At 39.2% G+C, this 15,892-nt stretch overlaps 1 protein-coding gene across 34 annotated transcripts in view; it reads left to right on the top strand.

The window, feature by feature from the left end:
* Positions 1–15,892, top strand: part of LOC106965222 (ankyrin-3-like) — a 95,050-nt gene that overhangs the window by 55,889 nt on the left and 23,269 nt on the right. For 19 of the 34 annotated variants that reach the window (XM_015014275.1, XM_015014308.1, XM_015061239.1 and 16 more), the window contains 15 exons: positions 1,434–1,445; positions 4,795–4,897; positions 5,439–5,489; positions 6,545–6,654; positions 7,421–7,453; positions 8,930–9,154; positions 9,269–9,423; positions 10,467–10,678; positions 10,825–11,032; positions 11,153–11,249; positions 12,146–12,374; positions 12,473–12,598; positions 12,935–13,057; positions 13,589–13,615; positions 15,747–15,828. In XM_015014275.1, the coding sequence (XP_014869761.1) occupies positions 1,434–1,445; positions 4,795–4,897; positions 5,439–5,489; positions 6,545–6,654; positions 7,421–7,453; positions 8,930–9,154; positions 9,269–9,423; positions 10,467–10,678; positions 10,825–11,032; positions 11,153–11,249; positions 12,146–12,374; positions 12,473–12,598; positions 12,935–13,057; positions 13,589–13,615; positions 15,747–15,828 (1,793 nt within the window). Of the gene's footprint in view, positions 1–1,433; positions 1,446–4,794; positions 4,898–5,438; positions 5,490–6,544; positions 6,655–7,420; positions 7,454–8,929; positions 9,155–9,268; positions 9,424–10,466; positions 10,679–10,824; positions 11,033–11,152; positions 11,250–12,145; positions 12,375–12,472; positions 12,599–12,934; positions 13,058–13,588; positions 13,616–15,746; positions 15,829–15,892 lie in introns of those variants that run through there. The other 15 variants (XM_015061297.1, XM_015014367.1, XM_015014246.1 and 12 more) reach the window with 10 other exon arrangements.

Raw genomic sequence — 15,892 nt, forward strand, 5'->3', positions numbered from 1 at the left:
GGAAAGTTGCCATCTAACGATTCAACCTGACAAAAAAAAAAAAAAAAAAGTGATTCAGGCATTTTGCCTGACCTCATTCAAACCCAGGCCAGAGCTACGAAACGGCCCAGAGTGTAGCACAGTATAGAGACGAGACGCATGAGTACACTTTTCAAAGAGACTACAAAAGGTTGTTGTGGAAAACTGGCAGGCTACAGGGGAAAACACATCAGAGGCTATTGTTTCTATAGTGACAGATGGCAGATGTACCATGATGGCTGGATTGATAAAAAAAGGAAACGGAGAGGTGAGCGGCGACAGGAAGCTGCTAGCATCAGCAGGGCTCAGCAAACAAGGGAAACCCAGAATTAGATGGAAAGATTCCATGTAAACAAGTTTTTTGTTTTTGTTTTTTGTTTTTCAGGATAATGATGGAAACAGTTTCAGTAGTCACTAAATGTAGTTGCTGTTCAAATGTTAAGATACCGCACAATAAAAGGATTTAGTTTTATTTTATTTATCAGTTTTTTTGCTTCACTTTTTGTGTTTAATATTAGAGATGCACTGATCCAATGTTTGGGTCAGATTTCTAATATTCACTTTTTGCAAAACTTTGACTAGCTGATACCAAATTTATCTGATTACATTTTCAATTTTAGAAAAATATAATGAACCAGATTTAAGATTTTTTTTTTTCAAAACTTTTTCCCAAGAGATGCCAGTTATTAAGAAATCATGGTGATGTCACAGCTTGTGTGTGAGAAGTTACTTCTTTGTTTTGCTAAAACTTCAAAAAGAAGATAAATTTATTGCACTATTAGTTATTTGTTGTATTATACTAGTTGACCTTTTTTAACTATCTTTTGCAACTAGTATGATTAGCATGGCTAGCATTAGCTGTAGACATTCACAGGATTGTTGCGTCATCAGAAACATCCCAAAAAGAAGTGGACTGGAAATTTAACATTAGCATTTCTAACTTTAAATTGCTCTTATAAAAAAATATACAGTATGCAAATTGAAGTCACGTAAAATTCCTCCTCAAAATGCATTTCTACTCCTCTGAAACTGGATAAACTTTCCTTGCCAACTATTCAAATGTCAAGATGTACAAGAATGTGAATGTTGTGAAATATATATTAAATATATTAAATAATGTTTTATTGATCTGTGTTTACGTATGACGCTGAGCAAGGCCTTTGCTTTCCCTTACCTTTCTTTTTATACATCGACATTGCATGGTTTTGCTTTTGCTGGGCTGCACACACACACACATACACACATTCATACAAATCTAAACAAAATGTGCTTAGAGTAGTGCAACCATGCAAAAGCACAGCATCAGTGTCCTAAGTCTGAAGAAAAGTCATATCATGCCTAAATGTTTTCAAAATGCTTTGCTTTTTCACTGCTCTGTTTTTTTCTTCTTCTTGTTTTCTTGTCCCTCATTCTAGCCCTAGAATCAGGTAAGAAAAGGGCAGCAGTAGCAGTAGCATTAGTAGCATTAGGAAGCATAAGTGTGAGTCGTCTCTTTGTGTATTAGAACCTCCATCCAAAGCCACAAGTCATCCTATTGCACATTGGTCTCATCGTGTTGCTGTTACAGCATTGCTCAGATCATTTAGCTCCAGTAAGCTGGTTAGCATTCGTCACAATTTCTCATCCCTGTTAACAATCATTCATCAAGTGTGCCGTTTAAGTTTTAAAATGAATTCGTTTTTGGGTTACTTGTGTGAAAAAAAAGATGAGAACGCACTAGTGGTGTTTTGTTTTAGATTTGTTTATTTTAGAGATGCACCAATCTGAGAATTTGTGGCCGATTTTTAGCTTATTTCTATTTCACTTCAAGTGTTGCAAATATAAAATATTCAAAATAAATATTTATGTGTAAAAAAAAAAAATACTGTCCTTAAAAACATGTTTTGTTATAATATCATCAGCTTCATAAAATAATGGGATAGGTTATTTTTTCCCAAAAGTGATTTAAAAAAATACTAATAGAAACTATCACTGCTGTCAAAACCTGTCTCTTTGTTCATTTACTCTAAATGGAGTTGATCTGTTTCTTAACTGAGATTTCCCCCCAAGTTGAAAAAAATCCAAATCAAACTTGACAGACAAAACTGGACCTTTCAAAAAGCCAAAACAGACTAATTTTGCTTCCTGCTATACGCTAACATAACATCTCCCTCCTTGTTGAAAGTAACAGTCTCAAAGAGCGTCCCACATGACTCTACAAAAACATCTCTTTATTTTTAGAAGCAGAACAGCTTTTGTTCTTTCCCCTGACTTCATTTTCAAACACCTCGCTGATACTGAAAATGTGGACAACTTTCACACGGAAAAGTGTTGTTGTTAGCCTAACATGCTAACATTTGGGTACGGTGTTTTTCGCTGACCATAACAAGATGGATCTTTCAAACGGTAAATGGCCTGACTCTGGTCACCTGTGTAATTCTCGGTGCATCTCTGTGGTTTAAGTACTTCTTTTTTTTTCAGTTTTGATTGATTTTGTGGCTTAACCTCTTCAAGTTTTCTTTAGTGTGTCACCAAGTGTAACTTCCAGGGATCAAAATGTCAGCATACTTCCCCCTGTCCCACCTAACATCTTGTCGACATGCCAGTAATTGAACTCCTCCCAGGATTATTCTAGATACCGTGATGGTTTGCAGAGATGGAAAGCTTACACACACTGACAGAACGACATGGCAGAGACACACACACTCACGTGTACTTTTGGCTCTTACATGGATGCACAATGACTCAACAGTCAGCAGTTGTGTTTGTGCGTCCACACCCGCTCCCCCAGCAACTGGAAACCACCAGAACACTGATATATTCACATGCAGATGTTGAAGAGAAAAAGAGGAAGAGGCGTGCGGAGTGGGCCACCTCCAGTAAAATAAGTCGATTGGTGTACCAATAGGAAGTAGGAGAGCAGAAAAGGATGTGGAAAGAGCGAGACCGAGAAGAAAAAAGTAGAAATGCCTTCTCGAGATGGTGAACGCAGAAGCGCTGCTACACGGGAATAGATAGTTGAGAGCTCGAAAGGTTAGAAAGAAACAAAGGAAAGTGAGGGGAAGAAGGATGCACAGAATGAAAAAGAGGAGGAAGCTGTGAAAAACAAACAAGGCCCCGGTGTGAACAGAGAGGGGCGAGGGGGACGCCGTGCCAGCGGGTCCATTCAGTCCGTACAGAGTTGCTTGGTTACTTCGACAGTGTAGGCAGGCTCTGCTGAATAAAGGCCTTCTCTCTCTGCTGAATAGTGTGCCCACTTAAACCCGCTGAGCTCTGCAATTTCTCCCCCCCCCCCTCCCCACCCCCCTTTTACACTCACACACATGGCGCATCAATACACACATACAGTAGACTGTCCCGTGAAGCACAGCAGTAAGATGTCAGCCTTTCATTGTGGGTGTTTAATCATTTTCAGAGGCACTTATTAAGTGCAATCCTCTCAGTGCCTAGTAAAAGTATTTATGCTGTTCGTCACGTATTTTATTGGGATTTTATGTGACGGCGGAACATGTTATGACTGTGAAGTGAAAGGAATGCTTGGTTTTTATTTTTATTATTTTTTTTAAATTAAAATCTTAATGGTTTGGGACCATTTACTCTATTATGTCTAAATAAAATCCAGGTTATATTCAATAAACACACAGTTCACCTGTGTGTATTTACACCTGAAAATTCAGCTCTTCTGAGAAGGTGTTCTCCAAAAATCTGACTTTTATGGACTATGAGGCCAGAACAAGCTCATTGTGAAATAAACATCCATGAATTTAAAGCTTGCCACAGGCTGTTTATTTTGTCAGATGAAACCAAAATCATCTCTTTAGCTTAAATTGTTAAGATTATATGTAGAAGAAAACAAATCTTGTTCATCTCCTGAAAACACTATCGGGATACTGTTGGTAAAATATCCCAAAATATAAAACTTCATTTTAAAAAAATGTTCAAACCATGTATCCGTTTTCTTCCTCTTGACAAATATGCACTACTTTGTGTTAATTTAATTGCATGAAATCCTAATAAAATACATTGAGCTTTGCTGTAGTACTGCTGCAAGCGGTATGAATGCCTTTGCGAGGTACTATTTGATATTGAAGTCCACGTTTTTTTGTCTTTCAGTCTCATCAGGTCTGTGTGGCAAAAGAGTAAAGGAATCTACAGTACTGCATCACTGCTGCAGAAATAGTCACACATCATTGCACACAGCAGTAAAACAGACTGCAGCAAGGTTGAGAGGAAAACATGCTTCACTTTTCTGAAATGGGCCGAAGAGGGCCGATGTCGCAACAAAGCCAATTTGACAGCTGAGACCTTGTTTCTTTTTCCGTTTTCACAAATGTAAAATCTTCTCACTGTCAACTCTGTCAGCCAGATGCCGAAATGTAAGCTCCACTAATCCCTCACGTTTCATCGTTTTGACGTCTAGTCTAGTTTAGCTGTGTCTGTGCTCATGATTACACACCCACCACACCTTCCCAGAAAAAAATATTCTCAGCACTTTTTCCTACCCTCTCTGCTCTGGCCAACTTTCCCTCTTTATCTGCTAAAGCAAACAAGCTGACCTCACTCTCATTTCCATCTCTGAGCAACCTGCTACAGTATCTCTTCCTCCTCTCGCTACAGGCTCTTCTGCCTCTCCCCATTTTCCTCTTGACAACTGGACTCTTCTTTCATCCAGCGACTAAATTCTGGTTCCCTGGAGGTTGCACATTGTAATGGCGTTCTCGCTCTCTGTTTTGTGCCCCGTTCTCCTGTCCATCACTTGTTGTTGCCCGTGGCGCCGGGTTGCATGGTAACATGTAGCCTCCGCTCATTCAGTTCGGATAGGTCCAACACGCTCAACCGGAGCTCCTTTGCCAGAGACAGTATGATGATTGAGGAGATCATGGCCCCCACAAAAGACACGGTAAGACAAAAAGTTATCTTCCTTCTTGCCAGGATCTTTCGCTGACAGTTTTTTTTTTTTTTTTTTAATTAGATATGTGTTTTGAGAATTGCTGGTAAAGGCCTGACGGGCTTCACAACTTTTCTGTTTTCTGTTTTCCCCATTAAAAATCGAGTCACAAGGCAGGTTGGGAAGGTTAAAGCAGAACGGTTTTTCCTGCACAGGCAGAAGCAGTGTTGAGGCTATGCTAGCTTTAGCCATGGTGGTCAGATTCAGCATCATCCTTAACAATGAGTGTAATTAAAGAGCCCCAGAAAACTTCTTTAAACTCGATTTGTACTTTCTTCTAATCAGGAGTTTATTTCATTTATTTATTATTATTATTATTATTATTATTATTTTAAAATGTGTGTTTTAAGCATTTCCAATAATGTATTTGATGATTCAATACAATAAATTGTAATCAGATCTAGAAATCCTTTTGGTGATTATTAATCGGTTAATTTTGCTTCCCGTTATCCCAAGTGCAAACCATAAACTGATGTTTTTAATCTTCCCTAAGCTTCAGAGTGTCTGTAAAGACATTTCCTACCTGGTCGACCCACTTAATAAGGTATTCAGCATGACAGATGTCGGGCTTATTCAGAAGCTTTTTTGGTTTTGAGTCAGTGTCACGGTGCTTCGTCGTCCATTTGTCTTCAGTGTATTTTCTGTACGTCTGTTCGTTGTGGGATGAAATCATTGCAGTTGTTTTTTTTTTTCATTTTCCTGTCAGTGGGCATCATTTCATGAATGTACATTATCCTTTTTTTTATTATGTTTGATCAGAGCTCTCTTCATGTCTTCATTTGTCTTTCCATGAAGACTTACTTGTTGGTTTTGATCCTAGTTACTGTATGTTATCTGTTGTGTCTTCATTTGCAAGAAAAGGTTGTCAGACTTTAAATGTTCCATCAGGTTCTGACAGTTTTCACCCTTTTACATTTTGTACTTTGCTAGTTTTTGGTCTTTGTGCCCACTTTGTTAAACTATGAAAAGGAGCGTTGTGCCACGGGAGGTTTAGCACCAACCGGACGTCGGGTCGTCATGGGGATGTTTTATGCCAACCAATGGGAAAAATGTTCTATGCAGTTAAACAAATTATTGGACTCAACTAGGGGGCCAGATTTCTCTCCAACGTGATCTTTTTGCGGTCCATAGTCCCATTTTGTGAATAAATTTGCCTAACTTACTGCTTCAAAGCTGGAACATTTGAGAAATATTACATATGCATGTGCTGAGGTTTTTTTTGGTGTAACTGGCTGCACAACGTAATCTTATCGACTCAAAGTGTTCTTTGCACAGTTACCTGTAATTCTGTTGAAATCTCTTAAAGTGGATCTTCAGGGAGCTTCTTGTTGAATTTTAATTTGAAATTTGATCAAGGTTCACTCTGACCTTGAATGGTTCTATACCGCGTAGATAGTGTCATGAAATCACAGGGAAGGGGACTTTCTGTCCCTCCACTGACTGCTGTCTCTTTTTGTTTGGTTTTTGTCTATTTTTAAACCTTGATGTTTTCTCTGCTGTCTGATCATTCTGACCTCCTCAGTCTCTTTATTAGTTTTTTCTTGTGTCCATGTTGTCCTCGGCGCCGTTTCATCCGTCTTTCCTCTGCTCCGCGCCCAGCACCTCGCCGTGACCAGGGACCACAGTTCGGACTGCATGCGACGCTACAGCTGGACTCCGGACACCATGGAACACAGTCACAACACCGTGTCCAGCCCCATTCACTCCGGGTAAGAGCACCTGCGCTGCCTCATCTTCTCTGCCGACGTTATGCTTCTAACACGTTAACAAAAATGCGTTATGCAAACGTGTCCAATAATGCCACTGCACAAAACTACTGTTAAAAACTCCTATTCAGCAAAGCCTGCAGCACCAGATGTGGTGCTGTGAGATTCTGCAGTTCTGCTACTGTAACCATTACGTTGTTACAGCTACGTAGAATCGCACTTCATTTGCTGAAGCCCTTGTGTAACGCCGCACACCTAGAGACACGGCCCAGAAGCAGGACCCGACTCGCCGATGCTGTGCTATTTTAATCGTTAGTCAAATAAAACTGCAGGCTCTACATGAGCTCATTCTCCATCGGGCTAATGTGTTACATTTGGATCCGGTGATAAAATGCCGCTTTCATGTCCCTGCGCACACTTTGAATATGTGACACCATAAAGTGCTGAGGCCTGCTTTAAACAAACTGCGCTGTGTCGGCACGGATATTAGCCGGTGTTATTTAGAGATAAAATATGGCGACGTGTCACGTCCAGCTTTGGTTCTATTTTCGTCTTGTGAATTTGTACGTGTAGCTCGTTCCTTCTGTTCCTCGTCGTTTGTATACGCAGTGTGTGTTATTTGTTTGGTTGCTTGTCTTTTTCCTCACTTCTAGTTTTTAGCCATCTTTCATCCCCAGACCCCCGTTGCAGATCCAAATAGAGCTTCTGAGACTTTGATACTAAATCTAGGTTCTGGGGGCGCACTGTCTCCATGTGTTTACTTTTGCAGCGTCTCGTCCCCACTCGCTCAGTACGACTCCAGGTGACGACTGAGTTCGCTGCTCACGGCCACAGTGTCGCAGTGATGTCACTCACTCCTCCATCTCTCACCTCATCGTTGTTCCTTTCTTTGTTGTTTGTTTGTTTTGTTTTTCTCCTCTCTGTCCAGTCTGCGCTCGTCTCATCCGTGTCGTCTGGTGTTTCATTTTTGCAATGCGTAGACAGTAGAAGTGTGTTGGGAGTCTTTGCTTTACGTGCCGCCACCCTCTCTCACTGTGCACGTCAGCGATAGGAACTGAAAAATAACTTTTCAGCGGTCCTGCTGCAGTGTATCCGCCTTGAACCGTTTCAAATTCTTGTCATGTGAAAACCTCAAAGAGTTTTATTTCGATATTTTGCAATAGATAAGCACACAGCTGGGTGGTTGATGTGGGGGGACTCTAAGGAGGAATGAAAAGGGTAAATCATTTTCAAGTTTATTTAATACTCAGAACAAAAACATTTTGGTCTACCAGTTTTGCAAACCTAAAGAATAAAATTCCTGCCATTTTTTACTTTGAAAAGTAGCTTCTCCATTTGTCAAACTGAATGGAAAGCATCTGTATCAGATTCTCAAGAATCTCCACATCATGAGAGTGAAACCACCATGTCCCAGCGCTACACACAGGCTGATGCATGAAAGCCAAAAGTTTCTTTTTGACCTTATACTGAGGTTAAAGAGAAGGACTAGTTGTTTTAGTTTTCATGGACAATAAATTGGGTTGCATTTAAAAGATGCTACATGTTTTAAATTTTTATTTGTAACATATTTTAGGGAGGGGAAGTGTCCTTCTACCACTTCCCAGGTATACACTGATTCATGGATGCTTCACACACTGAGGTTTGCAGATGAAACATGAATATATGAAAAGGTTCAAGGGGTGTGAATACTTTTTAAAGGCGCTGTGTAACAAAGTAGAGTAAAAATAGTATTTACACCTCGACAAATCTTCATCCTTTCTCATATTCTGAATATGGGGTGCCACAAATAGCTCGTCATGTCACAAATAGGACGCATAAGATGGGAATCTTGTTACCTGATCTTGGTGAAAACATTTGTGAAAATCGTTGTCTATCTAATCACTGAGCGCTGCTTTTTGAGGGGCTTTTACATGCATCTCATCTTCAGGCTTAGAGCTGGAAAACAAACTTTCCGTCACATCATTAACACCCCCTGTTTAGTTTCAGGCAATGTTTGATGTCCTATTAAAAAAAAAAAAAAAAGATGGCTGACGGTGAGAACTGTCAAGTTTCACAGCTCAAAGCATCTTTTGTTCTTTTTTCATTTTTCTCTCTTTCTCTCTCTCTCTCTTTCTTTCTCTCTTTCTCTTTACTGCCTTCCTCTTTCTTTATTTGGGTGTCCGGTGATCACAGCATGGAAACCGTTCTCCTTACCGTGTGTCCATGTCCGCCCTTATTTCGTAGGGTTTCCCTTTTTTTTTCTTTTTTTTTTCTGAATTGGTCCTCATTGTTCCTGCAGGTTCTTGGTCAGCTTCATGGTGGACGCACGTGGCGGTTCAATGAGAGGAAGCCGCCACAACGGGCTGCGCATCATCATTCCCCCCAGGAAGTGCACAGCGCCTACACGCATCACCTGCCGCTTGGCTAAAAGGCACAAACTGGCCTACCCTCCACCCATGGTGGAGGGGGAGGGCCTGGTCAGTCGGCTGGTGGAGGTTGGCCCTGCTGGCGCTCAGTTCCTTGGGTAGGCTGTTAATAAGGCAACAATTAAGTCCTCCTCATAACACCATGACTGATTTGCCTGTGTGGGCGTGCTTGAGTAGCTCTTCAAACATAACTGTCCTGTTTTCTTTCTCAGTCCAGTTATTGTGGAGATTCCTCATTTTGGTTCAATGAGAGGGAAAGAAAGGGAGCTAATTGTGTTGAGGAGCGACAACGGCGACACTTGGAAGGAGCACCAGTTTGACACCAGGCCAGAAGATCTCACTGAACTGCTAGCTGGGATGGATGAAGGTAACAATGATCTTTTACAAAATCTGAAAGTAAAAGTGATCAGATTATAAAAAAAAATCTATTGTGAGGACCACAAAGATGTCCATGTAGGGGAAACTATACAATAAATGAATTTAAAAAAACTACTTCTCAAACTGTGTGACAGTGAAGCATTGTGCTCTCTCTCAGTAGTTGTAGGTATGGAAGTTAATTTGTTTAGTCAAATCTGGCACTTAATATTTATCTCTTAGGAGGCAGCTGTTTATTGCGTCTGGAAATGTTATTTAAGGGGAACCTCCATATGATATATTTGAACTAAGTTATCAAAATAGAAAGTAAAAATGCTAGCATTAGCCTAGCTTTTAATAAACCCTTCTGTATTTGAAACATTATCATCAGTAGTAAGACGGAAAATTATTTTACTCAAAAGTGATAATTATTTCTACATTGGAATAGCATAGTGAGAAAAATATCTAAAAGAAAATTAAATGCTTTCGCATTTGGAATGTGAGTAAAACTAGAATACAGTCATGATATTAATATTAACTATGTGATATCAATGAAATGTGTTTAAATCAGTTGTATGTTGTCAAACATATAAATGACTTATTTTATTGTATTGTGGAACTTAAACTGAGTATTTGCAAATATATTAAATTAAATTAAATGGACTAGGTTGTAAACATCATTTTTCCAAAATTGCTTTTCAGTTTCCCCAGCGACCGGTTTTCTCACACGCTATCAGACATTTAATTTCTGTATTACTTAAAAAAATATAAAGGAAACCAAAAACATCCAAACTGATTTTAATAGAGTTGAAAAGTAGAAAAACCTGACTGTAAATTATGCAAATATAAAAAAAAAATCACTTCTCAAACAGTGTGAAAGTAAATACTTTGCATTATGCTCTTAGTAGGTAGTGTTAGGGGATGGAGGCATATTTGTTTAGTCAAATCAAGCATTTAATATTTAGTGAGAGAGAGAGACAGAGAGAGAGAGCTGCTGACTCTCCTTAATTTGCATGTAATAAAACACTTTTTTTAATTGTTTTATTTGGCAAACAGAGATGGACAGTCCAGATGAGTTGGAGAAGAAGCGCATCTGCCGCATTATCACCAGGGATTTCCCCCAGTATTTTGCTGTGGTGTCCAGGATCAAGCAGGAGTCCAATCACATGGGTCCAGATGGAGGAGTGCTGTCCTGCAGCACGGTGAACATGGTCCAGGCCTCGTTCCCGCAGGGGGCTCTAACCAAGAGGATCCGAGTGGGCTTGCAGGTACAAAAAGACTCCTCTGATCATCTTAAATAATGTCTGCAGATACAGTCCACTTACTTACCTTGCCTGCCTCCTTTAATTTGATATGAGTATTTAAAAAAGTTCTGTTCTCACTTCATTATGTTGGTTCCTGTGTTTCTACGCAGGCTCAACCGGTGCCAGATGAGTTAGTCAGGGCGGTTCTGGGAAACAGAGCCACTTTCAGCCCCATTGTCACCGTGGAGCCCAGAAGGAGAAAGTTTCACAAGCCCATCACCATGACGATCCCCGTCCCTCCCAGATCAGCAGAAGGCCATCCCAGCGGCCAGCGGGGCGAATCTGCGCCGTGCCTGCGTTTGCTCTGCAGCATCACAGGCAAGTTAACGTGCAGATAATTAGAGCGTAAAGGTTTTCCATCTGCTGCTTGGACTGGATATGAGCAAAAAAGACTTCTGGAAAGCAAATGAGCTCATCTATTGGCCCCGTTTAACGCAGGAGGGACGTCTCCTGCGCAGTGGGAGGACATCACAGGAACCACGCCGCTGTCCTTTGTAACGGACTGTGTTTCCTTCACCACAAATGTATCGGCCAGGTGAGACACCTTCACAGATTTTTTTTTTTTACTAGTAATTAGGATATATTTTTTATGGATGTTGAAAAATTATTCTTCACAAAGTGCATGGGTAAGACATATTTGTATGTAGTAAGGATTATGTATGTCAAATACTAGCTAACTTATATTTATTTTCGTTTCAAGTCTTCATACTTGCATTAAAATATTATTTTTCTAAACTGCTAATATGATGCTTGAAGAATTAATTATTTTACCTTGAATGTAATAAATAATGCAAGCCAACTTTCTGATAATAGAAATGTTTTAATGTTTTTATCGTGGCCAGTTTCATATATTTGAACTGTCTACTGCTTGTTACGTGAGACTAGTTTACGGTACATGTGAAAAAATGCACTTAGTCCCTGCATTGAAAAGAAAATCATCATTCATGTAATTAAATAATACGCTTTTTCAGCTAAAGGCATGATCTTGAATCATATTGCTTCTAGTTTCAACGTGAACAGACAACAATTAAGAAAAAACACAGAAAAGAATACAAAATAAAAATTAAATTAAACAAATGTGAATAGATACTTTTGTTTTCTGACCTTCTCTCTACAAATAAGAAGCTAAGTGATGTCAACAACAGTTTCTTTTGGCATCCTGCTGAACTGATCTGAGTATTGTAGTTCCTTGGTCACACTATGCAAAGTTGCAAACCCTCATCCTAGCTCAATTTGAATTATGTGGCGAAAGTGCAGCCTGGTATAAACTCTCTCTTTGGTAATTCTAATCTGCAATTAGTTTGCTGAACAGCGGTCACATCTCTGTGGGCTCGCTCTAGATAGCCAGCTCCTCTTGGCAAAGGTTGATTACTCTAAAAACCTGCAGCACAAGGGATCTTTTGACGTTCCTCTGACTTCTCTCTTCCTCAGGTTCTGGCTCGCAGACTGTCACCAGATTCCTGAGACGGTAAGCCTAGCGTCTCAGTTATACCGGGAGCTGATCTGCGTGCCGTACCTGGCCAAGTTTGTGGTGTTCGCAAAGATGAATGACACTGTGGAGGCCCGGCTGCGCTGCTTCTGCATGACGGACGACAAAGTGGACAAGACTCTAGAGCAACAAGAAAACTTCGAAGAAGTGGCGCGCAGCAAAGACATTGAGGTAAAGTTGACTTGCGAGTATTCCGAATAAAGATGAACGCTTGATGCAATTGGATGTAAGTTTAATCGAATTTAAATACACGTCGTTTCTACATTCAGGTTCTAGAGGGAAAGCCCATCTTTGTGGATTGTTATGGCAACCTTTCACCTCTCACCAAAAGTGGGCAGCAGCTGGTTTTTAACTTCTTCTCTTTCAAGGAAAACAGACTTCCTTTCAACGTCAAGGTATAAAATGTTTCCCGCTTATCATATCTGTTTTGTGCTTGAAGTTTTTTGGCATGATTGCCAAATCCCAACAAACTCCACGAAAGTAACACCATAACACTTGACATGAAGTTCATTGCAACATAAGCGTTTCTGTGCAACATAAGATGATGTAGTGCACTGATATAGCAAAACAAGCTTAATATGTTTCTGAAAAATGTAAAATTACTTGTAGAAATTAACTTTTGTGATATGAATACAAACTTTTAACAGTTACCATCTGCCATCCAGAATTCCTTTTTATAGTACGTAAAATCAGGTGACGGCAGTTCTTTCTCGTCTTTTCATCCTCCACAGGTTCGAGATGTAGGCCAGGAGCCGTGTGGCCGCCTCTCCTTCCTGAGAGAGCCCAAAACCACCAAAGGCCTTCCACAGACAGCCATATGCAATTTGAATATCACACTGCCAACCCACAAGAAGGTAGCATTGCTATATTTGTACTTTTCATCCTGTTACACCATATCACATCATCTAAATGTAAATGACGTTCCCAGACAGAGAGCCTCTGAAGCTGAATTAGTCCAGACTCGACTGCCTGCTGCTTGTGTCTTATTTTTCAATAGTGGAAAAGCCTGTGCCAGTCATAAGACCCCACAACGTACACACTGAGGCACACATGCACACCGAGCTTTGACCTGCTGCCTGGCTCAATGTGGGCAATCCAAAAATAATGCAAAAAAAAAAAAAACATCTGTATGTTTGTTGTGGCATTGGTTGATCACAATAAACTGTAATTATCTTTTTTGCTTTTGCTTTAATTGTTTTGCTGTTTGTTTCATTTATTAACCCCATAGATTTTTTCTGATGCCTTTTGTTGTTTTTGCTGCTCCATTCTCATCCCCTGACTTTTATTTCTGCCGCCCGCCCACCACCCGCTCACTATAACCTCCCTGCTACCCATTGTGTCATCTCTCCTCTCCTCTCCCGCAATGCATCTTGGAATTACCACAGGATATGGAGTCTGACCCTGATGATGAGGTAAACATATTCTTCATCATCACATGAAACTGCTTCTTCTTGGTCATTCTTTATGTTGCCTTTGTTGCAGAATCTGGGTGGGGGGGGAAATATGTGTGCTGCAGATAGTTTGTCTCTGTGCAGTTGCCCGAGTCTGTCAGATGCTGCTAACTGCATTTTTTTTTTTTTTTTTTAGCATAGCAGCGACGTTTACAAAATAACCCTATGCACTGCATGAGTGAGAATGGCGATTGTTTTATTTAGCCAAGATTTCTTTTTTTGTCCGCATCCCAAGCCCAGAGGATCAAAATGCTGTGCCACATCTCGGCTTGTTGTTCATCCCCTTGTCCTCCCCATACACCTGCAACTTTGCCCCATTATTCCAACTAACTGCTCCTCTTAGATATGATGTCATATTTGTCAGCTAAAAACAAAACCGTAACTCTTGATATTTGTCCACTTATTTCTAATTTACAAGAGAGAGCCTATTCTTGGGTTACGATTAAGAAAAAAATCATTTGACAAGGTGAGTTATATAAAAAGAGAGGAATCATGGTAATGTTAGCATACCACTTAGCTAACTCCAAACAGTTTTATATCGGCAGGATGCAGGTCTACTGAAGAGTTTGTAGCCAGATCTGGCAGGTCAATTAGCTTACAAAAAAATGATAAAGCCAAGTCGTTTTCAGGTGAAGTGTCATTGGAATGTCACAGAATTGTAAAATCACATCTAAAGGGCTTTTAATTTACTGACAGGAGGAACTTATTTTACACTCATTATTATTATTTTTTTTTTTTTGCAAATTTTAAGTGTTACAGAACCATTGAATGGCTAACCAAATTCTAACAACGATGGGCTATTTTTCTGTTCTGCTAACAAAGTTTATGTAGTAACCATTAAATTTGACTATTCCAAATAACATTTGAAAGGAAGTTCAGAAAGATGATATTCGGGGGGAAAATGATATTGTAAGGTCTTATTTGAAGCATATTTTGCTCATTGCTGTTGTACAGTCTTGTGCAGATTCTTTTCCTGTAACTTCATAACTATTTTGCAGCAAGAGGGCACTTAATTTGTCAGTCTTAACAGTTAAATTAAAATAGAATATTAATTTGGTGAAACACTCTAGTCTTAAGTATTACATTTCAATTGTACTGGACACAAATTGACAAAACTACATAAAAATGTGGAAATATTTTCAAAATGTTATTTGGCTTAAAAAAAGAAACGTATAAAATTGTGATTGTACTGGGTAACGAAATGTTTATTTTCCATATTGCCCACCTCTATGATATGATTTTGCCACCTTACCCAGATGTACAAGTTTGGTTGATTAATTTCTCGACAGCCACCTGACGGATATTGTGTTGTCGAACACACTGCAAAGTTTCATGATTAAAATTTTAAACCAGAAAAGTGCACTATTTGGTTTAAGCCTTTTAGGATGTTGTTTAGAGTTTTCATATATTTTTTAACTAATTATGGAATACTAAAGTAAAAAAAAAAAAAAAAAACAACCCATAAAACCAGCCCTAAGCAAAATTAGATCTTGGATCTCAATGAGACAACCTGTATAAATAAAGGTTAAATAAAAATGAACAATAATTTCACTATAAATATAATTGCAAAGATTTAAAAAACGCATAAACTGTTGGGGGGAAAAATATTCAACATGCTCTTTAAATGTGTTGAAATCACAGTCCATTGGTAGATTATCAACATGTTCTAATCTTTGACAGTCTAACATCAGAATACCTCACAATCTTGCATCAGTATGACAAGATTTATAATAAATTGGCAAAAAATGTAGTTATTGGTACATATTTTTTATTTTTTTAGATCACTAAACAGTTTTACTGTTTTATTTTCATCAGATAAATTCATACAAGTTCCTCATTTTAACAATGAACTGAGGAATACCTTTTTAAATGAGTGTTGTTCATCTTCACAACCAATGTTTCATATTATCCACAGTAAATCTGCAGTACCTCCTTGTGTCATTACTAACCGTCTGTACAGCATTTCTAAACACAGGACCACAGCTCTACTTTGTGTCAAATTAATACTTTTAAGTTAATTTGATAGATGAGAACCAGATTTAATTTAATTTTATGTTAAAGCTCCTTTTGTTCTTTTTTTTGTTTGTTTCAGACTGAAAAGCCAGAACGACGTCATACCTTTGCATCCTTAGCTTTGCGTAAGCGCTACAGCTATTTGACTGACCCAGCTGCGAGTGAGTTTCCGATTTTTGCTTTATAGTCATTTTTATTTAGCTTAAGATGGATATTTAGTTGTAA

Source organism: Poecilia latipinna, unplaced genomic scaffold (genome assembly GCF_001443285.1).
Source record: "Poecilia latipinna isolate Pla-1442-1.1 unplaced genomic scaffold, P_latipinna-1.0 Scaffold69, whole genome shotgun sequence".
NCBI lineage: Eukaryota > Metazoa > Chordata > Actinopteri > Cyprinodontiformes > Poeciliidae > Poecilia > Poecilia latipinna.